Source organism: Lithobates pipiens, unplaced genomic scaffold (genome assembly GCF_037356315.1).
Source record: "Lithobates pipiens isolate NorthernLeopardFrog02 unplaced genomic scaffold, aLitPip1_a1.2 Scaffold_19, whole genome shotgun sequence".
Taxonomy (NCBI): Eukaryota; Metazoa; Chordata; class Amphibia; order Anura; family Ranidae; genus Lithobates; species Lithobates pipiens.
This window is the reverse complement of record NW_027507764.1, coordinates 352,581,793-352,609,286: the sequence shown is the minus strand read 5'-3', so window position 1 is coordinate 352,609,286 and position 27,494 is coordinate 352,581,793. Positions and strand designations below refer to the sequence as shown.

Sequence of the window (27,494 nt, the reverse complement as noted above, 5' to 3'; positions counted from 1 at the left end):
TAGGAATCAAAGGTTTGTCTGCAGGAGCTTTTCGTCTTCCCTAATATTTACATTAAAATAATTTGTAACATTAAAAAAAAAAAAAAATGACAACACTTTTTTTTTTTTTTAAAGTAAAAACTCAATTGTTTTACTAAGAATGAAACATATTAAACAAGAACATGAAGAGTGAATGGTTTGTCCGGTATATATATTTTTTTTTTAAGTGCTTAGGCTGTTTCCATCAAGGTTCATGAGGTTTCTCCAACATTTTAATCCCCAGTCTTCCCAGCATTAGCAAGCTGCAAGAAGAAAAAAATAAATAAATAATAATAATGTTAAATATTAAACATATGCAATAAATTAAATCTATACAGTCTTACTGATGTGCTAGAAATATGAACAGATATTCTGATATCCAATTTTCTGCTTCCACAGCGATCCCACAAGTATGGCATATGCATACCTTCTGTACACATTGGTTACAGTGGTTCAACTTGGACCATACAATAAAATCAATACCTGGAATTCAGATTTAAGGGAACCCATGCTACACCTAACTCCATGTTTACTGTGAGTTTAAATATTTTCTTTAGGCCAAGCTGGCCCAAATTAACCATTTTCTTCACTAACAAGTGTACCTGCTGGGCATGCTGTATAAACTGTATGTAGCACTAACTACAGAGTACACAGAACTGTGTGCCGGCAGCGAGACGGGAACTTCCCATCCTGCTTCTGAACAAAACTGAGTCGCGCTGATCGCTGCTAAGCCAGGCACAAGAAGTTTCCTCCGATTGGCTTCGACGGACAGGTGGCCAGATGATGTTTCAGCCTCCGCCACCAGCCATAGGCAATTTTTTATTCTAACTCTATGTCCACTTGGATGGTGGGGCTTGAACCTGAACTCAGTGCGCAGGCGCCGTTCATCTTCTGAGACCTTCAGCGTCTTCTTGTCCTCCATACTGCGCAGGCGCAGTACAGGGTGGACACTATCCAACAGGGGGCAGTATTCGACAAGACACCAGAACACAGTGCTGTGTACTGTATGTTGCCGGTGCGACAATACAACACGCCCCATCAGGCACATCTGTTAAAGAAATAGTTCATATTGGCCAGTTTGGCCCAAATTATTTAAAAAAGTCACAGTAAACATTGAGTTACGCTTTAAAGCATTCTATTTGGGCAAGAAGGGAGGATGTGGGTAATATTTACTTCTAAAATTAGGGACATCAGGCCCTAAATTAAGGCGTAAATATTAAGTATCAAAATTAACAGTTTCAAAAACGACACACTGATCAGGGGTTTTCACAGTGAGAATAAGGTAACAGAATCCATTGTGTGTTGACTTGTAAAGCTGAATTCCAGGCAGATGTAAATAAAAAATAAAAAAAATCAACAATCACTTTTATTGAACTTGCACTGTATGTAGTTTGCCACCTCCTTAGTCCAACCTGTTGTATTAAATACTCACCATGCTCCCTGCTCTAGTGATCTTCGCTGTGTGTCCCTGCTCTCAGAGCCTGTCTAGTGAAAGCCTGTCTTCATAGGGCACACTCACATCAAACCCCAGGGGTGAACTATATTATCCCAATAGATGGGCAACAGCTCATCCATAGTAATAAATAGGACCATGGTGGGAAAGGCTATGCAGCGTTGGACAGGGGCTGCACAGTGAAGGTCGCCCAAATAATTTCTTGGTTTCCCAGGTGTGAAACAAAGCTTCTCAGTCCCAGCAGTTGATCCTCCCAGTATAAACACCCCCACCCCCACACACAAAAAAAATACCAGCTTTACTACTCTGCGCTGCATCGTCTGAGAAGTATAAAGAGTCAAACAACATGTACGCACCTGGCACCAGCAATAATTCCGGCTGGCATGAGTTTTCCAGAGCTGTAAAACCTGTAACCCATAACTCCAGCTAATGATCCTGATGCAACTGAAATACAGAAAATGCCTGTTACAAGAATATTTGTACCCATGCAATTTTAACATTTTAAAGTTGTATTCTATTTAGGCTGCTCCCCACAAAAGAGGTCTTTCATTAAAAAAAAAAAAAAAAAAAAAAGGTACACCTACAGTGCCTTGAAAAAGTAATCATATCCCTTGAAATTTTCCACATTTTGTCATGTTACGACCAAAAAAGTAAAAGTATTTTATTGGAATTTTATGTGAGATAGACCAACACAACGTGGTGGTTTTTAATTTTTTTTACAAATATGTGAAAAGTGTGGTGTACATTTGTATTCAGCCCCCCTGAGTCAATACTTTGTAGAACCACCTTTCACTGCAATTACAGCTGCAAATATTTTTGGGGATGTCTCTACCAGCATTGCTCATCTAGAAGAGTGACATTTTTGCCCATTCTTCTTTGCAAAATAGCGCAAGCTCTGTCAGATTGGATGGAGAGCATCTGTGAACAGTAATTCTCAAGTCTTGCCACAGATTCTCAATTGGATTTAGGTCTGGACCATTCTAACACATGAACATGCTTTGATCTAAACCAGGGGTAATGAATTTAAATTCATGGAGGTCCAATAAGTAAAAATTTTCTTCCAGCCGAGGTCCGAATCGCAGTTTTATGAGATAATTCAGATTCTTTACATCACAGCCCAGGTTGAATGGGCTGCTGTGCCTGCGTTTTCTGCTGGGAAAAAGTCCTGGCACCTTTTTAAAAATGAAGCCACATGGAAACTGCATGGTGCGTTAGTACCATGTAATTTCAATGTGCGGGAAATTGCACCTTGTATTTTAGTGCGTTTAAGCGTCAATGGTACCCCTACACGTTTTCTGTGCAGCACCTCATTTTGTGTGCAGCTGCTTGTCCCCTTCACATATCCCCCCCCCCCCCACACACACACAGTATTGCCCCTTCACATATTCCCCCCCCCCCCCCACACACACAGTATTGCCCCTTCACATATTCCCCCCCCCCCACACACACACACAGTATTGCCCCTTCACATATTTCCCCCCCCCACACACACACACACACACAGTATTGCCCCCTTCACACAGTGTTGCCCCTTCACATATACACACACACACAGCATTGCCCCTTCACACATTTCCCCCCCCCCCCCCCACACACACACACACACACACACACAGTATTGCCTTCACATATCCCCCCCACACAGTATTGCCCCCTTCACATATCCCCCACACAGTATTGCCCCCTTCACATATCCCCTCCCCACACACAGTATTGCCCCCTTCACATATCCCCCCCCCCACACACAGTATTGCCCCCTTCACATATCCCCCCCCCACACACAGTATTGCCCCCTTCACATATCCCCCCCACACACAGTATTTCCCCCTCTCACATATCCCCCCCACACACAGTATTGCCCCCTTCACATATCCCCCCCACACACAGTATTGCCCCCTTCACATATCCCCCCACACACAGTATTGCCCCCTTCACATATCCCCCCACACACAGTATTGCCCCCTTCACATATAACCCCACACAGCTCTGCCCCTTCCCCCGCTCCCCATCTTTCACATTTCCATGTATTTTCCTCCCTTCGCTCTCCTACCTTTCACAGAGCGGAGAGCAGGAAGTGGCACAATCCTAAACTGAAGGCACAGCAGCACTGGGAGGGCACGGGAGCTGCTGGGCTAACTTTTCACATTAGCAAACTGGTAATTGGCTGTTAGGATCTCCTCCTAGCAGCCAATCACCTCCTGATTAAACGTGAGAGGCAGCTACCTCTCTCCATGCAGTGCTGATCCCGTCCCCAGTCCAGAATTGTCCCACCTCCCTCTCCTCTAATGACAGTGGAGGAAGCTGGGAACAAAAGCAGTGACTAAATGGTACGATCGAGGCGGTCCGAAAAGAGCAACAGCTCGGGCTGGACGCAGACCGCCATTTAGTGATGCTCAATCTAAACCATTCCATTGTAGCTCTGGCTGTAGGTTTAGGGTTGTTGTCCTGCTGGAAGATAAACCTCTGAGTCTGCAAAAGACTTGAGACTGGGGCAAACAGATTTTCTTCTAAGATTGCCCTGTATTTGGCTCCATCCATCTTCCCATTAACTCTGACCAGTTTCCCTATCCCTGCTGAAGAAAAGCACCCGCCACAACATGATGCTGCCACCACCATGTTTCATGGCGTTGAGCAGTGTTAGTTTTCCGCCACACAAAACGTTTTGCTTTAAAGGCCAAAAAGTTCAATTTTGATCTCATCTGACCAGAGCCACATGTTTGCTGTGTCCCCCACATAGCCTCTTGCAAATTATAAAATGGGACTTCGTATGGCTTTCTTCTTGCCACTCTTCCATAAAGGTCAGATTTGCGGAGTGCACGACTAATAGATGTCCTGTGGACAGATTCTCCCACCTGAGCTGTGGATCTCTGCAGCTCCTCCAGAGTTACCATGTGCCTCTTGGCTGCTTATCCGATTAATGCTCTCCTTGCCCGGCCTGTCAGTTTAGGTAGACGCCCATGTCTTCATAGGTTCATAGTTGTGCCATACGCTTTCCATTTTCAGATGATGGATTGAACAGTGCTCCGTCAGATGTTAAAAGCTTGGGAATTTTTTTTTTTTTTTTTTACAACCTAACCCTGCTTTAAACTTCTCCACAACTTGATTCCTGACCTGTCTTGGTGTGTTCCCTGGCCTTCATGATGCCGTTTGTTCACCAAGGGTCTCTAACCTCTGAGGGCTTCACAGAACAGCTGTATTTATTTGGAGATTCAAATTACACACAAGTGGATTTTACTAATTAGGCGATTTCTGATAGCAATTGGTTCCACTAGATTTTAGTTAGGGGCACCAGGGTAAAGGGAGGCTGAATACAAATGCTCGCCACACATTTTATTTGTAAAAAAATAAAAACCATTTATCATTTTCCTTCACTTCACAAATTATATGCCACTTTGTGTTGTTCAAATAAAACCCCAATAAAATACATTTACGTTTTTGGTTGTAACGTGACAACATTTCAACGAGTATGAATACTTTTTCAAGGCACTGTATACTGTCTTTTTGTTATGATGTGGCCAGGCAAGCCTGGATTACATGTTCCATCATGCCTTATGCTTTTCCTAGCGGAAATGCATTAGTTGGTCCCTCTGGAAGCCACCATCAATGAATGCAGCTGGGAGTAATACAGAGGAAGTATGCATCTCTAGATGGCATTCCTCACTTTGAACTGCCAAGCTGTATGTGCAGGTGCCCTGTGAGTTGGCATGTAAGCTTATAGTTCACAGGAAGAGCACGCTTCCTGACCCTAGAGCAGATCTCAAGGTTTACTGAAGAATAGCAGCTATGAAACTTGTCATCAAGGCAAGCTAATAATGTTCTTTATTGTGGGGTTTAGTTTTACATCCCTAATGTAGTGAATATAGCCTCAATATACTGAATGAATTAGTTCCTTGTAAATTAAATTCAACAACAGATGTTCCCCACTCAATACAATAAAGAAAATAAATAAATAACTTACTCAGTGAAAGTAAAATATTTTTGGAATCTTGAGACATCTGATAGGCCCCCAGACCAGCTAGACCTCCAAAGAGCAGACCAGCAGCGAGAGATGGAACGCTACCTAGAAAAAAATGTGACAACTTTACACAACCATCTACGCTGCAGTCATTGACAGATTTAGGCAGGAACATGTTTTCAGCTTTCAAAGATCTATGTAATAATCCATAGCGTGTGTAACACCAGAATTTAAATAATTAGGTATTTGAGATATATTTTTGAACACTAGAAACAGTCCCAAAATGCTATCAGACCGTAAGAACAATCATTTTCCAACTGCCCTGACATCAAAACCAAGCAGCCTAGGAGCCTAAAAGGGTTCTTACTTGATCTGATCAAATATGCGTGTAGCCAAGATTCTTATAAAATATAAATCCTCCTACGTGTGGTCTTTTAACCCTTTAAATACCAAGATGTGTAGGATACTTCCTTTGATGGTCAAATGGTGGGAGCAGGACAGGTTTAGGCATTGAAGTGAGGACAGTTTGGGTTAAAAATCAATGGCATGTCTGCTCACATTTTTTTAGTACATTAACTGGTTGCTACTATTGTGGCGGGAGGCCGTCATATGACGGCCTCCCGTTTTAAACAGGGAATGCGCGCGATCGTGCGCGCGCATCCCTGTTTCTTCGGTGGCGGCGTGTCACGGAGACACCGCTCGCCACCGAAGGGGGTGAACAGCCATTCGTTATGGCTGTTTACCACGTGATCGGCCGTGATGAAGTCACGGCCGATCACAGATGGTCACACCCCGAACGTGCACGGCGCATGCGCGCGCTGCGCGTGCACGTCGGTGGCGGCGTGTTCCCCGGGAACACTGCTCGTCACCGACGCTGGTAAACAGCCATTGGCCGGCTGTTTAACCACGTGATCGGCTGTGATCCTTTCACAGCCGATCACAAAAATGTAAACAAACTGCGGTAACGGGATGTTACCGGGTTCTCCTCCTCACACACCGATCGTGTGTGAGGAGGAGATTGCGGTAACATCTCGTTACCGCATACAGTGTACACCAATCATACTGATTGCCCCCCCCCCTCAATAAAGAGGACCTGTCACCACCCCTCATAGTACCTGTCAATCACAGTCCATCAGAGTATTTGAGTACCTGTCACCAGGCCATCAGAGTACCCGAGTACCTGTCACCAGGCCATCAGAGTACCCGAGTACCTGTCACCAGGCCATCAGAGTACCCGAGTACCTGTCACCAGGCCATCAGAGTACCCGAGTACCTGTCACCAGGCCATCAGAGTACCCGAGTACCTGTCACCAGGCCATCAGAGTACCCGAGTACCTGTCACCAGGCCATCAGAGTACCCGAGTACCTGTCACCAGGCCATCAGAGTACCAGAGTACCTGTCACCAGGCCATCAGAGTACCCGAGTACCTGTCACCAGGCCATCAGAGTACCCGAGTACCTGTCACCAGGCCATCAGAGTACCCGAGTACCTGTCACCAGGCCATCAGAGTACCCAAGTACCTGTCACCAGGCCATCAGAGTACCCGAGTACCTATTTGCAGCCCATGTCTCATAGAATATACGTTGGGGTGTTTGCTTTCCAAAATGGGGTCATTTTGTGGGGAATTTCACTGTCCTGGTGGTCCAGGACCTTCAAAAGTGTGATTGGTAGGAATGAAATGAGATGTGTCATTTATGCTCCTAGAACGCCTGAACGTACTACTTTAATGTTCGGCCTCTCTTTGTGGCCAGGCTGTGTAAAAGTCCTACACATGTGGTATTGCCATACTCGGGAGGAGTAGCAGAATGTATTTTGGGGTGTAATTTTTGCTATATACATGCTATGTGTTAGAAATATCTTATAAATTGACAATTTTGTGTAAAAAAAAAAAAAATGCGTTTTAATGTTTTTCCACATACTCCAAAAACTTCTGGAAAAAAATGAACCGTTCAAAAGACTCATTATGCCTCACAGATTATACGTTGGGGTGTTTGCTTTCAAAAATGGGGTAATTTTATGGGAAATTCCATTGTCCTGGTACTCCAGGGCCTTCAAAAGTGTAATAGGTGGTTGAGAAATGAGATGCGTAATTTTTGCTCGTAGAACGTCTGAAGGTACTACGTCAATGTTAGTGCTCTGTATGTGGCCATGCTGTGTAAAAGTCTCACACATGTGGTATCGCCGTACTCGGGAAGAGTAGCAGAATGTATTTTGGGGTGTAATTTGTTGTATGCATATGCTGTGTGTGAGAAATAACCTGATAATATGACAATTTAGTAAAAAAAAAAAAAAAAAAAATTAAAAAATCTTCATTTTGCAAAGAATTGTGGGAAAAAATGACAACTTAAAAAAACTCACCATGCTACTTACTTAATACCTTGGGATGTCTACTTTGTAAAAAGGGGTCATTTGGGGGGTATTTGTACTTTCCTGACTTGTTAGTGTCTCAAGAAATGAGGTACACCTGATGTACTGAAGGCCTGATCAGAAGTGATCAATTTTCAGTGATTGGCACCATAGTTTGTAGACTCTATAACTTTCACAAAGACCAAATAATATATACTAATGTGGGTTATTTTTACCAAAGATATGTAGCAGTATAAATTTTGGCCAAAATTTATGAAGAAAAATTACTAATTAGCAAAAATTTATGACAGAAACGAAGAAAAAGGCATTTTTTTTCACAAAATTTACGCATTATTTTATTTATAGCACAAAAAATAAAAAACCCACTAGTGATTAAATACCACTAAAAGAAAGCTCTATTTGTGTGGAAAAAAGGACGCAAGTTTCATATGGATACAGTGTTGGATGACTGAGTAATTGTCATTCAAACTGTGAGAGCGCTGAAAGCTGAAAATTGGTCTGGTCAGGAAGGGGGTGTAACTGCACTGTACTGAGGTGGTTAAAGGTTAAGTTTACCTTATAAAAAAATAGAATATATTTTTATTTTTTTTATTTTAAATGCACATCTTTTTGCAGGTAAAAAAAAAAAATAGGATTTTTATAACAGCTTGCCTGTAAAATCCTTTTCTTTGAAGTACATCACGGGACACAGAGCCATAGCAGTCACTATGTGGGTTATAGGCCACCTTCACACTGGCACGCCCTAAATTAAAAAGTGCACTCCCTATATAACCCCTCCCACTGGTGGGAGTACCTCAGTTTTGTAGCAAAGCAATACACGTGTATACCAAAGAAAGGAGAGAATTCTGTGGGATTTTACAGGTAAGCCGTTATAAAAGTTCTATTTTCTTATCATACATCACGGGACACAGAGCCACAGTAGTTACTATGTGGGATGTCCCATAGCAATGTGAACTGAAGGGAGGGAGACACAACAAAAGTAGAGGACTCATACTGCAGCCTGCAGTACATATCGCCCAAAGGCAATATCCTCATGACCTATTACATCTACTTGATAGAATCTGGTAAATGTATGGACTGAAGACCAAGTTCTTGCAGATCTGAGCCATTGAGGTTTGGTGATGCACAGCCCAATAAGCACTAACAGCCCTGGAAAAGTGCGCTTTAATATGAAAAATAGGAATTCTCCTCTTTAACCATAAGCTTGACTAATCCATTTAGAAATAGTAGATTTCAAAACTGCCTGCCCCCTTTTTAGGACTGTCTGGCAACACAAATAAAAACATCCGTTTTATGAATCCAAGCGGTCACTTTCAAATAGACCCTGACCGCTCTCACTACATCAAGGTAAATGTAGTGACCTTCTTCCACAGAACGAGGTTCTGGAAAAAATTAATGCAGAACAATAACCTGGTTTAAATGAAAAACCAATACTACCTTCGGTAGGAATACAGGATAAGGCCACAATTCAACCTTATCCTTATGAATAAACCAATATGTCTCTTTAAAAGAAAGAGCAGCAAACTCCGATACTCTTCCTGCAGAAGATATGGCAACCAAGAAAATTATTTTTGCTCGTCAAGAGGACCAAGGAAATATCTCGTATTGACTCAAAAAAAAAAAAAAAAAGGCTGCCTCTGTAAAGCTAACAGGACTAATTTAAGTGAATAAAGTTACGAACCAGAGAGTGTGAAGCAAGTGGTCTTAGAAAAAAAACACTGATAAGGCCAACATCTGGCCTTTGATAGAAATACAAGGATCCTACCCATGACATATTACCTGGGGTGCCAACCCTTGGATTCACACTAGGAGACATATGCCTTCCAGATTCCATAGAATATATGATACTAGAGGCCGGCTTCCTAGTATTAACCAAAAGTAGAAACTACTGAAGCTAACAGCCCACGATCTTTCAGAATGTGGATCTCAATAATCAAACTGCTAAATTTAGCATTTGTAAGGTAGGATGGAATACCGGACCTTGCGAGAGAAGGTCTGGCCATAGCGGTAGGTTCCAAGGGTACTGCCATCTTTATGATCTCCGCAAACCAAGATCTCCTGGGTCACAAAAATCACCTCCTTCCCTTCTTTATTGATCCTGTGAGAAGATGCGGAAGCAGCAGCAGAACAGGAGGGAATGCATAGATCAATGGAAAAAAATAAATAAATTGATCCCACGGAAAAACCAAGGCATTTGTTTTGTATGCCATCGGATCCCTTGTCTTTGACACAAAGTTGTCGATCTTGTTGGTGAACCTGGACACAAAACAGAGCCATGTCCGGAACTCCCCCTCTTTGACAGGAAGATGTCGGGGTGAAGGGACCATTCTCCCGGAAACAACTGTAGGCAACTCAAGTAGTCTGCCTGCCAATTCTCGATTCCTGGAATGAAAATTGCTGATAGGCAAGGAATGTTTTCTGCCCAAGATAGAATATGATTCACCTCTCTCTGGGCTGCATGACTTCTTGCGCCCCCTTGGTAATTGATATAGGCCACCGCTGTGGCATTGTCAGATTGGATCCTGAAAGGACAATGGCCTCGAAGAAGCCACCATCTTTCCCAACAATTTCATGCAAAGTTGATTCTTCATTTTCTTGATCAACTGAATCAGTTCCCTTATGGAACTGATCCTTTCCTGAGGCAAAACACCCCCTTCTGAGCTGCATCTATGATCAGCCCCAAGTACTGCCATCTCCTTGATGGTTCTAAGGAGGATTTATCTAGGTTGAGAATCCAACCTAGGTATTCCAGGTAACTGACTGTGGTGACCATACTTTGGATTTAAGCGGGCTACTGATTGATCTATCAATAGTAGATCATCTTGAGCCCTTAACCTGGCTAAAGGAGGAGCCAGGACCTTTGCAAACACTCGAGGTGCAGTAGCTAGACCAAAGGCAGAGCTACAAACTGGAAATTAAGATTTTCTACCTAGAAGCAAAGAAATTTCTTGTGAGCGGAGAAAAAAAAAATAAAATAAAAAAAATAAAAATAAATATCGGCACATGGAAAAACATCCTGGATGTCGATTGACGCCAGAAGTTCTCCCCCTTGTAGGATGGAAACTACTGAATGGATTGACTCCATGCGGAAAGAAAGGATATTCAAAACGGGTTTAGATCTATGAGATCTAAAATGGGTCTGACCTCCCCGTACGGTTTTGGAACCGTAAAAAGGTTTGACTAAAATCCTAATCCTTGTTCTACCAAGGGGGCCATCAATATCACTCTTTGAGACAAAAGAGATGATCCAAAGCCCCTTTTCACTGGATGTCTGGGAAAGTTTGATCTGAGAAACGAGGAAACGGGAACCCTCGGAACTCTAGTTTGTAACCTATACATTGTTCCTGCCAGATCCCTGAAAACTATAGACGCCTTTCCCCCCACTCGAGCGAGCGGGGGCACCCCCTTATAAGGCTTTAGTATTTTGTTTGGTGGGTTACCTCCCCCAGGTCCTCTTTGACCCTGGGACTGACCCTAAGGTTTACCTCTTGAAACTTGACGGTGAAAGCCGTCGTGACTGCCTGGAGAAGAAGCATATTTAAAAGAAAAAAACTTAACCAGAAAAAAAGGGAACTTTTCCCATTAGAAAGTCTTTGGATATACTTATCCAAATAACCGTTCACCGTAAAAAGGGAAACTGGCCAAGAGCTTTTGCATGGTGCTTTGGCTGACCAATTTTTCAACCATAGGATTCTATGCACATATACTAGCCCTAGCATGAGCCGTGAGGCCTGGAGAATAGAATCTTTCATAGCGTCAACTGTAAACACAACACTTCTGAAATGCTGGCCAAATCTTGGGTCTGCAGATCAGGAATAACTTTGAGGACATCTATAAACTGGTTCTTTAAGGCCTGAGATACTCTGAAAGCTACCAGCACAGGATGATTGACTGAAACTACGAGTGAAATATAGTTATTTTAAAAAGAAACTCCAACCTCTTATCTGTTGGATCCTTTAACATATGAGCATTGTCTACTGAACAAGTCAGGTTTTTATTTACAGAGGCTATAGCAGCGTAAATTGCTGTAGCTCCCCATAAAAACCCTTCATCCATAGAAGGAAGTATTGAGAACTTTTTCAGCGGAAAAAAACTGTTTATCTGGGTGCTCTCACTCAGAATACATAAGCTTTCTTAGCCATGAATGGATAGGAAAAGCATGAACAGATTGGGGAGGCTTTAGTGAACCCATACTAGAAGTGGGCTCATTGACTGACTGCGTTACTGGCAGTAAAAATGTGGAGCGGACCGATTCAGTGAGCGACTGTACCAACAACCTTTCCTGTGAACCTGATACTCCGCATCAGGTTCTTTGGAAGAGGAGACATCAGCCTTTTCCTGGTCCTTAAGAGAAATTTGTCATCTCTCACCCCTTGTTCCTCAGAATGAGGGTCTTGAGCAATTGATGGGGAGCTTCTACGCTTAGTCCGACCCTGAGATGCGATTAAAGCATCAACCTTTACTTCAAGCTTAAAATAGTTGAAGAAAAAAACTCCCCTTAGTAAAATACAGAGGCTGCAGTGTTAAGAGCAGCTGCAACACTTGCCCCTCCTGAGGGCTCACCGTGACCAGCCATATTACTCTCAGGGGAGGATGCCATTTTACTGGGATGGATCTAGGCTTCCGTGTGACTGTAAAAGTCTTTCTAGAGCCCCTTATTGAGGTGTTTTTCACCCCCCTTTTGACCATAGCCCGAGGCACAAAGCAGAGGTACTACCAGAAGAAATGCATCCACTGCTTGAGTAATAGTTCAGCTCTGTTACTGCTATTAATGCTCAGCTTGATGCAGAAGTAAATGTGTCAAGCAATGCCTGTGTCACCAACCTCATTGCTCGTGTCACTCCTGCAGCATGTAATAACACAACAGTGCTTTTAAAATAGACCTTGCCGCACTGGACGTTGTAGGATGCCAACGCCGCACTAAGCCAAGCCCCCCTCATCTACTACATCACTTCCTCTCTCTTTTTAATAATAAAAAAAAAAAAAAAAAAAAAAGGGTATTTTCCCGCGTGTGGGCTCCCTATCCTATGGTATCTCCAAGAGGAAGGAGGAATGGCGGGGGGGAGGGGGGGGAGCAGCGTGCAGATTGCTCCATTTTTTTTTAAATCCGTTGGCGCTCGTTCCGAGAAGAGGGGAGGAAAAACAACACGGGGGGTGTCTGGTGGGGAGAAGGAACCTGCTTACTGCTGTGGAGGAGAGAAACTTGCTGCTCTCTGGAGACAAATATGAGCTCTCTGAGAAGCATGAGATGTAAGTGCACAATACAGCCCCCAGTGGTGACACATTTCATTTCTTAGAAGACTCCACTTACCTTTCCCGCCGCAGGGTTTTCTGTGGCAAACCAACAGTCCCAATCTTCACCCTTCACGATGGGTTCCGTTAAACCTTCAGGAACCGGGGGATCCTCGAGGAAACCCACAATCCTGGGCCTGTAATAGCACCTCCGCCAGTAAACTTTATGGCTTATTACCAAAAAGTACTGGATCCCAGCTCTCTAAAAAGAGAAGCGTTAAAAAGGCAAGACCTCGTTTCTTCAGATAGGAGGCCCGGGTACCATTAAATTCGGCCAAAAAGACACTGATTGGATCCGGTCTGCATGGCTAGCCCCAGCAAGGATTACTCCAGTGGAGCTCAGCACAGCACATCTTTACTCGTGACCAACACCTTAGACACTGGCGAAAAAACTGAGGTACTCCCACCAGTAGGAGGGGTTATATAGGGAGTGCACTTTTTAATTTAGGGAGTGCCAGTGTCCATCACCTGAAGGTGGCCTATAAGCTACATAGTAACTACTATAGCTCTGTGTCCCGTGATGTACGATAAGAAAATAGGATTTTTTTTTTTTTAACCAGTTGAGACCCGCGCTATAGCCGAATGACGGCTACAGCGCGGATCTCCTTTGCCGGGACTACGTCTATTGACGTCGTCCTGTGCACGAGCAGCCTGCGCACCCCTGAGGGGCGCGCGCGGTGCGCTCAGTGATCGGCGAGTCTATGAGACTCGCCTGATCACCGATCCGAGCAAGGGGTCGATCCCGACCCCTTATCATGTGATCAGCTGTCAGCCAATGACAGCTGATCATGTGATATAACGGAGCCGGACAGCGCGAGGAGAAAAAAAAAAAGCCGATCACGGCCAGCCCTGCCAGTGCCCACCTGCCCCCTGCTTTGCCACATAAATAAAAAATGTGTCCCCCCTGTTAGTGCCCACAGTGCCACCCAGCAGTGCCCACAATATGCCTCAAAGGTGCTGCACCCCAGTGCCACATATCCGTGCCCAGCAGTGCCGCCCATCAGTGCCCCTTAGTGCCACCCATCCGTGCCATCTTATCTGTGCCCATCTTTGCCCATCAGTGCCGCCTTAACTGTGCCTACCAGTGCCGCCTATCAGTGCCCACCAGTGCAGCCTATCAGTGCTGCCTCATCAGCGCACTTCAATGAAGGAGAAAAATGACCTGTTTGCAAAATTTTATAACAAACTATTAAACATGATTTTTTTTTTTGCATCTTTTTTTGTTTGTTTAGCAAAAAATAAAACTCCCAGCTGTAATTAAATACCACCAAAAGAAAGCTCTATTTGTGGGAAAAAATGATAAAAAATTTCATTTGGGTACAGTGTTGTATGCCCGCGCAATTGTCATTCAAAGTGCATCAGCGCTGAAAGCTGAAAATTGGTCTGGGACTGAGGGGGGTTTAAGTGCCCAGTAAGCAAGTGGTTAAACAGCTTACCTGTAAAATCAATTTTCTTGAGATTACATCACGGGACACAGAGCTCTATTCATTACATCATGGGTTAGATAGCCACCTTCAGGTGGTGGACACTGGCAACCCTAATTGTAAGGAGAGTTCCTCTGTTTTGTAGCAAAGAGATAAAGATTATATATATATATATATATATATATATATATATATATATATATATATATATATATATATATATATATATATATATATATATATATATAGGCTGCTCTAACAAGATCTAGAACAGTGATAGCGAACCTTGGCACCCCAGATATTTTGGAACTACATTTCCCATGATGCTCTTGCACTCTACAGTGTAGTTGAGCATCATGGGAAATGTGGCGTGCCAAGGTTCACCATCACTGATCTAGAGAGTAACATTTCTTCCGTGGACTGCGGATCTGGAAAAAAAAAAAGGCATGGTAGGGCCACATCTTGGTTTAGGTGGAACCCTGATACCACCTTAGGTAAGAAAGCCGGGTGAGGACGCAACACCACCCTGTCTTTGTGAATAAGTATATCTCTTTACATAAAAAAGCCGCTAACTCCGATAACCTCTTGGCAGAGGATATGGCAACAAGAAAAAAACAACTTCTTGGTCAAAAGACACAAAGAAGCATGGCATAATGGTTCAAAAGGATGTTTTTTGCAAAACAGATTCAAACAGACAAAATTCAAATCCCATGGGCACACAGGCGGCCTGACTGGTGGATTTAAACACAGTGAGTGCCCCCTGAATAAAAGGCCCAGACTAGAGAATGAGAGGCAAGTGGTTTCTGAAAAAAATACAGACAAGGCTGAGATCTGATTGATAGTGCTCAAGGCCAGCTTAATTTCTACTCCTAATTGAAGAAAAGTAAGAATACTATCAATAGCATACCTTCTAGGATGTCATCCTTTGGACTCACACCAGGAGACATATGCCTTCCAGATTCTATAATAGATGAGCCTGGAGGCCGGCTTCCTGGCATTAACCAGAGTGGTTAGAACTGGACCCGAGAGCCCACGTTTTTTCAGGAAGTGGGTCTCAACAGCCAAACCGTCAAATTCAGACTTTGTAAGGAAGGATGGAATATTGGCCCTTGCGAGAGCAGGCCTGGTCACAGTGGGAGCAGCCATGGCCTTCCGACTGCCATCCTCACGATCTCTGTATACCATGACCTCCTGGGCCAATCCAGGGCTACTAGGATTACTGGTTTCCCTTCTGTCTTGACCCTGCGAAGTAACCGAGCAAGAAGCGGAACTGGAGGTAACGCATAGATCAGATAAAACTGATCCCATGGAAATTTCAAGGCATCTGAACCTTGTGCTAGTGGGGCCTTTGTTCTTGATACATAGATGTCCAGTTTGTTGTTGAACCTGGAGGCTAGTCGATCTACATCCGGTGTACCCCATATCTGGCATATTGCAGGATGTAGCGACCATTTTCCTGGGTCCAGCTGCTGGCGGCTTAAAAAAAATCCACTTTCCAATTTTCCACCCCTGGAACAAAGACTGCAGATAGACAAGGAACACGTTTCTCTGCCCAAGTGAGAACGTGATCAACCTCCCTCTGGGCACTCAGACACCTAATGCACCCTTGGTGATTGATATAGGAGACTGCTGTGGCACTGTCGGACTGAACTCGGACAAGACAGCCTTGTAGCCCATCTGTCCAGGTCTTCAGGGCCAGATGGACTGCCCAACGTTCCAGAATGTTGATGGGTAAAGACCCTTCGGGTTCTGGACCATTTGCCTTGGATCAAAGCTTCTTCTTGGATCGAAGCTTCTTCCAGAACTGCCCCCCAGCCTGAGAGGCTGGCATCTGTTGTTACGACTTTCCAAACACCTTAAACACTGGTGAAAAAAAAACTGAGGTACTCTACATATGGGAGGGGTTATATAGGGGAGAAACTCTTTCAATTAGGGTTGCCAGTGTACAACACCTGAAGGTGGCTATCTAACCCATGATGTAATGAATAGAGCTGTGTCCCGTGATGTATGAACAAGAAACATGCATTTATTCATTTTTGTAATAGGAGCCTGGAAAGCATTACAACTACGCTCAGAGCATGGATGCCATGCAGAACTCCTGCAGACTTGTCAGGGTATCTGTCTGCTCGTACAGGCAGGTAGTTACACACCGACAGGAAGAGACGATGAACAACCAGTGCTCAAGAGCTTACTTGTAAGTTTCCCGTTTACAGAACTTTTAATGCATGATGTGGCCGGGCAGACTGCGCCCTCAATCATCCCACCCATTTACATTCATCAGAGAACAGTCATCAGTGTTCAGCTTCAGCCTTTGCAAGCCACTCCAGTAAAGATTTTTGGTATTCTTTATTACATCAAATGGTAAAAAAAATAAAAAATAAAATAGCTTGATGGATAATTTACATGCTTCAGCCGCTCCTGGCTTTCTCATAGCTATGAGTAAGTCTTAGATTGCTGAAACGTGTCAGCGTAACTGTGGAGCAGTTTTTAAGCTTTCTTCCATATACATTCTTAATACTATTAACACAGCTCTAGGTTTCAGACACATACCTGCTTTTACATAGCCGATAACTCCTCCAGTGGCGACTAGAGCCGCATATCCAAAACCAAACCATTCCACACCCATACTGTAAAAAAAGAAAAAGGGAAGCATCACTGCAGTAAATATGCAACTAAATTAGCCATTGCCAAATATTTTCTAACATTATCAGTAAGAATTGAAAGTACAAGAAAAACAAATGTAACCCATGTGATAAATTGGCACACTAGTCATCTGTACTACACAAGAGTGGATTCATATTCTTCTGGTGTTGGTAAATTCATATAGTGCTCACTAAAGCAGCTTTCCCATCCCAGCTGAAGGATACCAAAACTGGTAACAGATGGACAGGATAGCCATGCACTTTCCTATAAGTTATCAAAGCTGGGGAAAAGGCAAGACAACACCAGGAACCATTGTGAGTGTATTACTGATAGAGAAGACCTGCTGTACCATGCCATTGCAATCTTTTAATTGCTTTGAAATGTATAATTATATAAATGCACTCTTCTCTTGTTCCATATGAGCTGCAAGGCTGAACAATTTGGCATCTTCGTCATTATGAGCTTCGGATTTATGTTTTACAGCATGATAAAATCTTACAGTAGTGTTGGTATTAACAGTGTTGATACTTTTATTTGTCAGTATACCTTTTCTGTCTCGTGCACATATCAGTTCAATTACTTTCTTTTCATTCTCCTACAAGTACACATTTTTAATGAATTAAGTCCTTAAAGTGTTCAGAAAGGTTTATACACACACATATACGTATGCATGCTTGAGCTTTCAGGTGCACACTCTAATGCAATAGGCTGCGCACACCTACGATTACCTACTTGGTTATACACCATCTCTAGGTAAATGGACACTGGTAGACAAAGTCTTAGACAGGAAGTGATCCCCTATATAACCCCTCCCATACAGCAAGTACTTCAGATTTGTAGCAAGCACTGAATCCTCAAAAAAAGAGGAGGGATCTGTGTCCCATGATGTACTTAAAAGGATTGTACAGTTAAGTATGATGAATAAATCCTGTTTTCTTTTTCATACCTCATGGTACACACAGTTAGGCTAATATTTATTACCTACTGGGATGTCCCAGAGCAATAGCCTTGAGGGGAGGGAGACACCCTGCCAAACAATAGCCAGAGACCTTATATGGCAGCCCGCAGTACACCGTGGCCGAAAGCCAAATCCTCAGCTGCTCGAACATCCACTTAATAACATTTTGTGACTGTATGCACTGAAGACCAGGTAGCAGGCTTACAAATCTGAGCCACAGATACCTGATGGCAAAAAGCCCAGGAGTTTCCTACACCCCTGGTAGAATGAGCTCTCTCCCTAAAAGGGAAGAGCTTTACGTTTCAGACCATAGGCCTGAATGACCAACTGACAGACCCAATTGGCAATGGAAGCTGCTTGCCCCTTCTTGGGTCATTTTGGTAAAACAAAACAAAACAAACAAAAAAAAAAAGTCTGATCCTGGGATCTCCCCAGATCTAGACAAATAAACATTGACTGCCCAAGCAACATCCAAGGAATGCAGTCTCTCTTCCGCCGAACGTGGCAGAGAAAAAAGGCAAAATAATGTCCTGATTTAAATAAAAGGCTGACACCACTTTTGGCAAAAAGGATGGAACAGGTTGTAACACGACCCTGTTGTGGTGAAGGATCCAGTATGGTTCCCTGCACGAAAGGGCCGCCAACTCTGACATCCTTCTAGCCGAGGTGATGGCCATCAGGAAGTCTAGCTTGCGTGACAGCAAGTCTAATGGAATTTCCCTAGATAGGCTCAAATGGTTGTTTCTGTAACAGGCAGCACCAAGTTCAAGTCCCAAGGACACATAGATGATTTAATGGGGGGAAGCAAACGAGTTGTTCCCTGCATAAAAAGGTTCACACCAGCGAATGGGAGGCTAAAGGCCTTTGGAAGAATGCTGACAGTGCCGAAATCTGACCTCTGATTGTACTCAAAGCCAATATCATTTCCACGGCTGACTCTAGAAAAGAGAATTCTCCCAATCACGTATTTCCAAGGATGACATTTTATGGCTTCACACCAAGCAATATAAGTTTTCCAGACCTTATGATCGATCTTCCTTGTGACAGCTTTTCTAGCATTCACTAGGGTAGACACCACTGGTTCCGAGATGCCACGGTCTTTCAACACCCTGGCTCCACTAGCCATGCTTTCAAATTTAGAGACTGTAAATTGGGGTGTAATATAGGACCTTGAAACATTGGAAGCATCCATGGCTCGTCTATTGTCAGTCTCAATCTCCAGGAACAAGGGCCTTCTGGGCCAGAATGACTGGAACGCCCCCCCCCCTCTCCGAATCCTGTGCAAGAAATGTGGAAGGAGAGGGAACGGGTGTGTGTGGGGGAAGAACATAAAGCAGGGTGTACATCTGCTCCAATTGCCAAAGGATCCCTTTTTCGGGACACAAACTGCTGTAGCTTGTTGTTGAACCTGCATGCCAATAGGTCAACCTCTGGCCATCCCCAACGCTGGCAAATTTTCAGGAACACCCTTGGGTGTAGGGACTATTACCCCGGGCACATTTGCTGGCGGCTGAGATAATCTGCCTCCCAGTTTTCTACTCCCAGGATATGGACTGCCGACAGAATCGGCACATGTCCCCCTGCTCAGGCTAGTATGTGGTTTACCTCCTTCAGAGCTGAACGACTCCTGGTACCACCTTGGTGGTTTATATAGGCCACTGCAATGGCATTGTCAGACTGAACTCTGATAGGGAAGTCCTGAAGCTCCATCGTCCAGGAATGTAGGGCCAAATGTACTGCCCGTAACTCCAGGACCTTGATGGGCAGGATCTGTTCGGTCCTTGACCATTTACCCCAAGCTATGAGCCCCTCTAAGTTTGTTCCCCAGCCCGAGAAACTGGCATCTGTGGTCAGTACTCTCCAAATTACCGGGGAGGAAGGATCTTCCCTTTCACAGGTTCTGATCCTGCAACCACCAGTTTAGACTTAAGCGTACCCGAGGAGATAAGAACACTGGATAATCCAGGACTTGTCCCTCTTCTGTACAAAGCCAACAAGATGTCTTCTTTTATAGGTCTGGAATGGAATTGGGCATAGGGCATTGCCTCGAAGGAGGACACCATCCTTTCCAAAAGACCCATATTGAGCCGAATGGAGGGTTGCCTGGTGCCCATTATCTGACGCACCTGATCCTTCAGGGCACAGATCCTTACGGGTGGCAAAAATACCCTTGCTTGGACCGTATCTAGGATCAGCCCTAAATACTTCAGACTTTAAGCTGGTCTCAAGGCTGACTTTTTGGTATTTATGATCCAGCCTAAGCTTTCCAAATATCGCACTGTGCAGGTTATGCTCTGTTCTAGAGCTTTAAAAAAAAAAAAGGGAGTACACTTTGCAAACACCCACAGCTATCCCAAAACTCCCCCCATATGGTCACCGCACACAGGTGTCCAGCTAGCTTGACTGATTGTTACAATCACTGTGACATCCCATAATAGTAAATAAAGGAGTTTCAGTTACCCATGCAGGCACAGGGCAGCTTAGAAACTAAGAGCCCAATCTTCAAACATTATGGGGCAGGTTCCTGTCACTTTAGAACCTTCAAGGACTGGGTACCCTTTTCATGTTTTGGGGTCCACTCCCTTAGACCTGTACAGCACCCTGCAGGAATGCCTTAGCGCTGTGGTGTCCAGGATTCCCCTTTGCAGGGTCAAGTGCCCAGAGGGCACATTACAGGCAAAACCTTGCAGGATCTTGAGTCTTCTTTGTGAGGCTCGGGTTTATCTAAGCACGTAGAGCCTGTGTCAAATGGATCTGATCGGTCAATCCCTTGATGCATTTAAGAAGCTCAAACAAAACGTGCCCATCCACCTTGCAGACACTGGTAAAAAAAAAACTAAAAACACTGAAGTACTTCCTGTATGGGAGGGGTTATATAGGGGATCGCTTCCTGTCCAAGACTTTGTCTACTAGTGTCCATTCACCTAGAGATGGCGTATAACCCAGTAGGTAATGAATATTATCCTAACTCTGTGTCCCATGATGAATGAAAAAGAAAGCTATTTTTTGTTACCTTTTCTATCTGTAGATTGCAAGACAAGAGTGCCAATAGAAAGCCTTGTTTGTTCTGCAAAACAAAAAAATATATATTAGTGTTACTTTATCCTACATAAGTTAAAGTAATAGGTCCATGGCTGAAATGTAAAAATTGATCAAGTCCTGTGGTTCTCAACCTTAGCAAGACCTGAGACATGTCATTCTAACACTTGTGTACTCCATGAAGGGCCGTGTTTGCCAGCCCTGTGACCTCAATGTAGGTGCACAGCCCCGAATCAGGGCAAGTTCAGGGGATACACACTGGCACCCACAAGGATATTATATTGAGACACAGTGGCTATGTTTGTGCCCCAATAGAAGTCTATGGGACTGCACCATATTCAGACTTACCTGGACTAGTTCTAATGATTATATAATGATTTTTATTAAGAGGTTATAATAATTACACATACACACACACCAAGTAGAGAGATAGAGATACACACATACATATGCAGTATATTTACAACAATCAGCCATAACAATATACCCAGTGACAGGTGGAAAGGTGAATAGCATGGTTTATCTTACATGGTTAGTCTGGTGAAAAAAAAAAAAAAAAGACACAAGTCCATCTAGTTCAACCAATAGGAAGGGGGGATTATGCAAGTCTATATACTGTACACAATCCTATACCCACAGTTGATACAGAGGAAGGCAAAAATAAAACAAAGCATAATTCAATTTGCTCCGGCAGAAGTGAATAACTCAACACTAAGTTCACTATATGGACAACTTATGCATTTATACATGTTGATCATATCCCCCTTAATCCAGGGCTTGACAAATTTGCTTAGAATCTAGGGAGCCAGCTAAAAAAAGTTAGGAGACAAGTTTTTAAATTTTTATCTGTTCAGTGCCCAGAACTGCATGTCTGGGGCGTCAGGCAATAATTGCTGCTCAGGACTGAAGCAAAAAAAAAAAAAAAGACAGAAAAGTAAATATAAAAAGTGCCACTGATAGGCTGCACCGATGGGCATAGATGAGGATGCGCTGATGGACACCGATAGGTGGCACTTATGGGCTTCATTGATGGGCACTGACAGGCGACACTGATGAAGTCGCGCTGATAAGCCCCAATGAGGCTGTGTTGATACGCTGCAATGATAGGTGGCACTTATGGTCGCTGATAAGGGTGCGCTGATAAGCACTGACAGGTGGCACTCACTGATTGACTCCGATGAGGCTGCGCTGATGGGCACTGATGAGACTGCCCTGATAAGTACTGATGAGGTGGCTCGGATAGATGGTACTCCCCATCCACTAAGCGGCAGTAAGAAAATGGCAACCGATCAAGCCCAGCTGTCAACCTGAAAAGATGATGTCGGAGGTAGGCAGGTAGTGAGAGCAAGCCACGCTCATCACAGCACCATCCACCAGAGGGTGGCGGTTCGCAGATAATAGTGTGCATCCCACGCCAGCAGGCTGCAAAGCTGCAGCCTCAATTATTGGCCAGGCCAACGCTAGTCCGCGCACCTGTGGGTGGACAACATGGGAGGATCCAACCACTGCTGTGGTGTAACCCAGGCACCAGGGCACAATTTTCAGTTGCCACTGCGAACTGGTGCCCGTGTTTTGTCGAGCCCTGCCTTCATTTCTTCATCTCGAGAGAATAAATTCAGTTCCTCTAATCCAGGGGTTTCAAACTGGCAGCCCTCCAGCTGTTATAAAACTACAAGTCCCATGAGGCATTGCAAGGCTGACAATTACAAGCATGACTCCCACAGGCAGAGGCATGATGGGACTTGTAGTTTCGCAACAGCTGGAGGACTGCCAGTTTGAGACTCTTGCTCTAAAGCTATCCTTATAGCTGAGCTCCTCCATGCCGCTTATCAGTTTGGTTTCCCTGTTACAATGGCACCTGAACGTGTCTGAGATAAATTAGGTAGCAAGTAATTATATGTTGTCCGTGAAGTTGATGTGTTGTGTTGAAAGCAGAAAAAAAATGGGCAAGTGTAATAATTTGAGTGACTTTGACAAGGGCTAAATTGTAATGGCTAGATGACTGGGTCAGAGCAACTCCAAAACTGAAACTCTTATAGAATGTACCCAGTCTGCAGTGGTCACTGCCTACCAAAAGTAGTATTGTCAAACAGTGACAGCTGGGGAAAAGATCCTCAGCTCACTGTCACGGGGGTCTGCAGCTGCCGCAACATGTTACACCCTAAATATGAGCCCCCCCCCTCCACAAACAAACTTAATGCACACATTGGGGGAGCCTACACACAAAAATGTTGAATGCGCTACATGTTGCATATCACCGCACACACCGGGTTGAGAGCAATCATTCTAGGCCCATTAATCATGATTACCTCTATCTGGATGACCTGTAGGGACTTTTAGAGCATCGCCTATGTAAAATATGGAGTACTGAAGTTTGGTGCCGTTCCATGAGCGCATGCAAGTTTTAAGGTTTGACATGTTTGGGATCTATTACTCGGCATAACCTCATCTATTCGATTTTACCAAAAATTGGGTCATTTATTGGATCTATGTGCCCTAAAATGTAAGTGTCCCTAAACCCAGGACACTGCACTTACTATATCTGATCTCCCACAGAAACCTGTCCAGGGAGCTCCAGCTGTCGGTAGCAGCCGCCGCAATTCTTGCGCATGCCGCATGAGCAAAGCACGCTGCGCTAATTGGTCTGGCGAAGGAGGAGGGGGATGAACTTCCGGGTGACCAGGCCGTGGCACGATCTCCCGAAAGTGGGGAATGGCACCTGTCAAAAACAGGAACGCACCCCCCCCCCCCCCCCCCGAAAGGTACCAGCATGGTGGGGTAGCTCATGCATGTGGCCAGAGGCTGCTCCACGGAGCCAGAATAGGGATCTGTCAATGTAAACAAACAGATCCCTGTTCAGACAGGGAAGTACAGAGTGACTGTCTGTTCCTAGTGATCAGGAACAGCAATCTCTCTGTACTCCCAGTCAGTCCACTCCCCACACAGGTAGAAAAACCTCCCTAGGACACACTTAACCCTTTGATCGCCCCCCTAGCGTTAACCCCCTCCCTTCCAGTGTAATTTATACAGTGCTATAACAAAAATGCACTGATCACTGTATGTCACTGGTTCCAAAAAAAGCGTCAAAAGTGTCCAATTTGTCTGCCACAATGTCGCAGTCCCACGAAAAATAAAAATCTATGATCACTGCCATTACTAGTAAAAAAAGAAATGTATAAAAATGCCATAAATCTATCCCCTATTTTGTAGACGCTATAACTTTTGGGCAAAGCAATCAATATACGTTCATTGCAATTTTTTTTACCAAAAATATGTAGAATACATATTATTGGCTTAAACTGAGGAAGAAAGTTTTTTAATTTTTATATATGTATTATAGCAAAAAGTTACTTTTTTTTTTTTTTAATAGTCAGCCTTTTTTGTTTATAGAACAAAAAAAAAAAAAAAACAGATAGGTGATCAAATACCACCAAAAAGTTAACTCTATTTGTGGGGGGAAAAAAAAGGACATCAATTTTGTTTGGGTACAACGTCGCACGACCGCGCAATAGTCAGTTAAAGCGACACAGTGCCAAAGAACGGCCTGGTCATTAAAGTGGTTGTAAACCCTTACAAACCACCTTTGACCTACAGGTAAAAAGTAGGTCCAAGAAATATCTCCTAAACCTACACGGTTTAGGAGATATTTACAAAAAGACAGGCACCGCTGTCTACGGCGCATGTGCCATAGACAGCGGCGCGCAGGCACACTGGGCATGCCGCTGCTAACGGTGATATGCCATTACTAGCGGCTCCTGTGCGCATGTGTGGGATTGACTTCATTGCTGCTCCGGCGCTGTGAGTGGCCAGAGCAGCGATACCCGGAAGAAGATGGACGCTCCGTGCTGCAGGGGACATCGGTGACATCGCTGGCTCCTGTGTCAGGTAAGTGACACATAATGGGCTACTATGCGATGCATAGTAGCCCATTATGCTTTACCTTTGCAGGGAGACAAAGGAAGTAAACCCATCAGGGTTTACTTCCTCTTTAACCACTTCAATAACAGGCACTTTCACCCCTTCCTGCCCAGGACAATTTTCAGCTTTCAGAGCTGTCACACTTTGAATGACTACACTGTACCCAAACTAATTTTTTTTATCATTTTCTTCCCACAAATAGAGCTTTCTTTTGGTGGCATTTGATCACCACTGGGGTTTTTATTTTTTGTGAAACTAAAAAAAGACCAACATAAAAAAAAAAAAAAAAAAAAAGTTTTTCTTAGTTTGTCATAAAATGTTTTCCTCTTCACCGACGGGCACCGATATGTAGAATTGATGTGCACTGACAGATGGCTGTGATGGGCACTGACAGGCGGCACTGATGGGTGGCTCTGACAGGTGGCTGTGATGGGCCCTGGCAGACTTTATTATTGGAGCACCGATTGGCACATCTGAAGGGGCAGTGCCGATTATGAGCACAGACACTCTGACAGGGAGAGCCACCGATCGGCTCTCCCTGTCAGAGCGAACCAAGGAAAGCCGTTTACCAGTTCATGTTCAAGTTCAATGATCAGTCACAGCTGATAACGTGGTAAGAAGCCTCTAACAGAGGCTCCTTATCACGATCGGAGATGCAGCGTGTCAGACTGACATGCCGCGTGTGGGCATGTAATCCTGCTGGAAATCATATGAGCCCAGTCAGGATAACAGAACCACGTCCCGGTGTTCTGTTGAGAAGAACCCACTATCGACGGTGCCCAGGTTGTACCGCGCATGCGCCGTACGGAACAGCACAACAGCTGACAGTGCCTGCGCACAATAGCCAACAGAATAAAAAATTTTCTGTCAGATTGTGCCCCGCGCTCCCGTGGCGAGTTCATGTTGGTGAGGGGCTGATTTATAAATGATGGCCAGTTGGCGGCGGAATTTTTAAAGATGCCCAGTGCTGCAAAACAAAACTTCTTATGCTATTCTTCAAAGAATAGCATAAAAGGTTTTGTTTTGCAGCACTGGGCATCTTTAAAAATTCCGTCCCTAACTGGCCATCATTTATAAATCCGTCCATCACCGACATGAACTGGCCACGGGAACGCAGGGCACAATGCCACAGAAAAATATATTCTGCCGGCTATTGTGCGCAGGTGCCGTCACAACAGCTGATCATAAAAATCAGCGGTTGTGCTGTTCTGTGCGTTTCGTCCTGGGCACTTCTCGACACAACATCGGCCGTCAAACTGCTACAGGCCAGGCGGGAAGGGCTTATGGGGGAAAATCGTCCAGGGCTGAAGTGGTTAAAGTTGTTCCTGCACTACTTTGGCCCGGGTCTTCATGCAACACGAGGGCTGTAGATGTCAAATGTAAAAAAAGAAAAAAAAAACTTTCAAAGTTGCAGGAAAGTCGCACCCGAGTGATCTATATGCAACTTGTGTGCAACTTTGTTGAGCACACGCAGTCACATGGTCAACGACGCACTAAAGTCGTACTGGAAATTGCATGGTTTTGAAGTCGCACAAGTGTGAATGGAGCCTAAATGATTTTATTTTTTAATGTGTGCAGAAAAAACAAAAACACACAAACACCCCTAGCAGTGAAAGGGTTACATGCCCTTGCCTGTCGCCAGGAGCCCACTGTGTGCCATGTGTGTGTGATGTCAGCCCCTCCCACATCTTATCCTCCACACACCAGCAGTCCTTGTCCACCCCAGATAAGTCACAGGGCAGGGGCTGTGCAGAGCGCTGTCTCCGCCATGCTTTCCCCTTCTACTGACTATGAACCACCATACAATAGTCCGACCATAGACTACACCGCTCTTGTAAGACAGCTAACACATCTCTAAAGTAGCCCTGACCCCACTATGTACGGCCCACGTGACTCAGAGGACACCACAAGACAGTACAGCAACACTACATGGAACCAGCGGACGGCCTCTCTACCCCGAACGTGACGTCACTCACCTCAGACAACACTCCGAGAGAGCCGCTCTACACCACACTGCTGGAAGACCCCCGAGTCAAAGCGTCCGCAATACACTGTATAGGCTACAACGGAGATATTCAGAGGGGCGGAGTGTCAGGAGTCATGTGACCGGTCACATGACAAGGAGGAGCCACTACTACAGGACACCTTCAGATTGCCAGAAGATAAAGCATACACATACAGGCTGCACCATGTATACATTGTAAGATATAGGAGAGTGCATGAGGAACACATAAGGCGGCCTGTGATAGAGAAGAGAGTAGTGAGGTGTAGTAGGAGATGTGGAGTTGTGTATTTAACCACTTCCATACCAATTCTGGCACTCCTACGTTTAAAAATATCATTTTTTTGCTAGAAAATTAAACAAAACTTTTAAACATTAACCACTTGCTTACTGGCCACTTAAACCCCCTTCCTGCCCAGACCAA

General features: G+C 44.4%; 1 protein-coding gene across 2 annotated transcripts; it reads right to left on the bottom strand.

The window, feature by feature from the left end:
- Nucleotides 1-173: 173 nt before the first annotated feature.
- Nucleotides 174-27,192, bottom strand: TMEM14C (transmembrane protein 14C). Of its 2 annotated transcripts, XM_077492179.1 has the most exons (6): nt 27,045-27,192; nt 21,125-21,178; nt 17,061-17,137; nt 5,430-5,531; nt 1,828-1,915; nt 174-281 (listed from the first exon to the last, which is right to left on the bottom strand). In XM_077492179.1, the coding sequence occupies exons 3-6, from the start codon at nt 17,134-17,136 to the stop codon at nt 224-226; spliced, it is 324 nt and encodes a 107-aa protein (XP_077348305.1). In that variant the 5' UTR covers nt 17,137; nt 21,125-21,178; nt 27,045-27,192; the 3' UTR covers nt 174-223. The 2 variants fall into 2 exon arrangements, with proteins under 2 accessions (XP_077348305.1, XP_077348306.1); XM_077492180.1 differs by lacking the exon at nt 21,125-21,178 and having other exon boundaries at nt 27,045-27,188.
- Between the last annotated feature and the right edge of the window lie 302 nt (nt 27,193-27,494).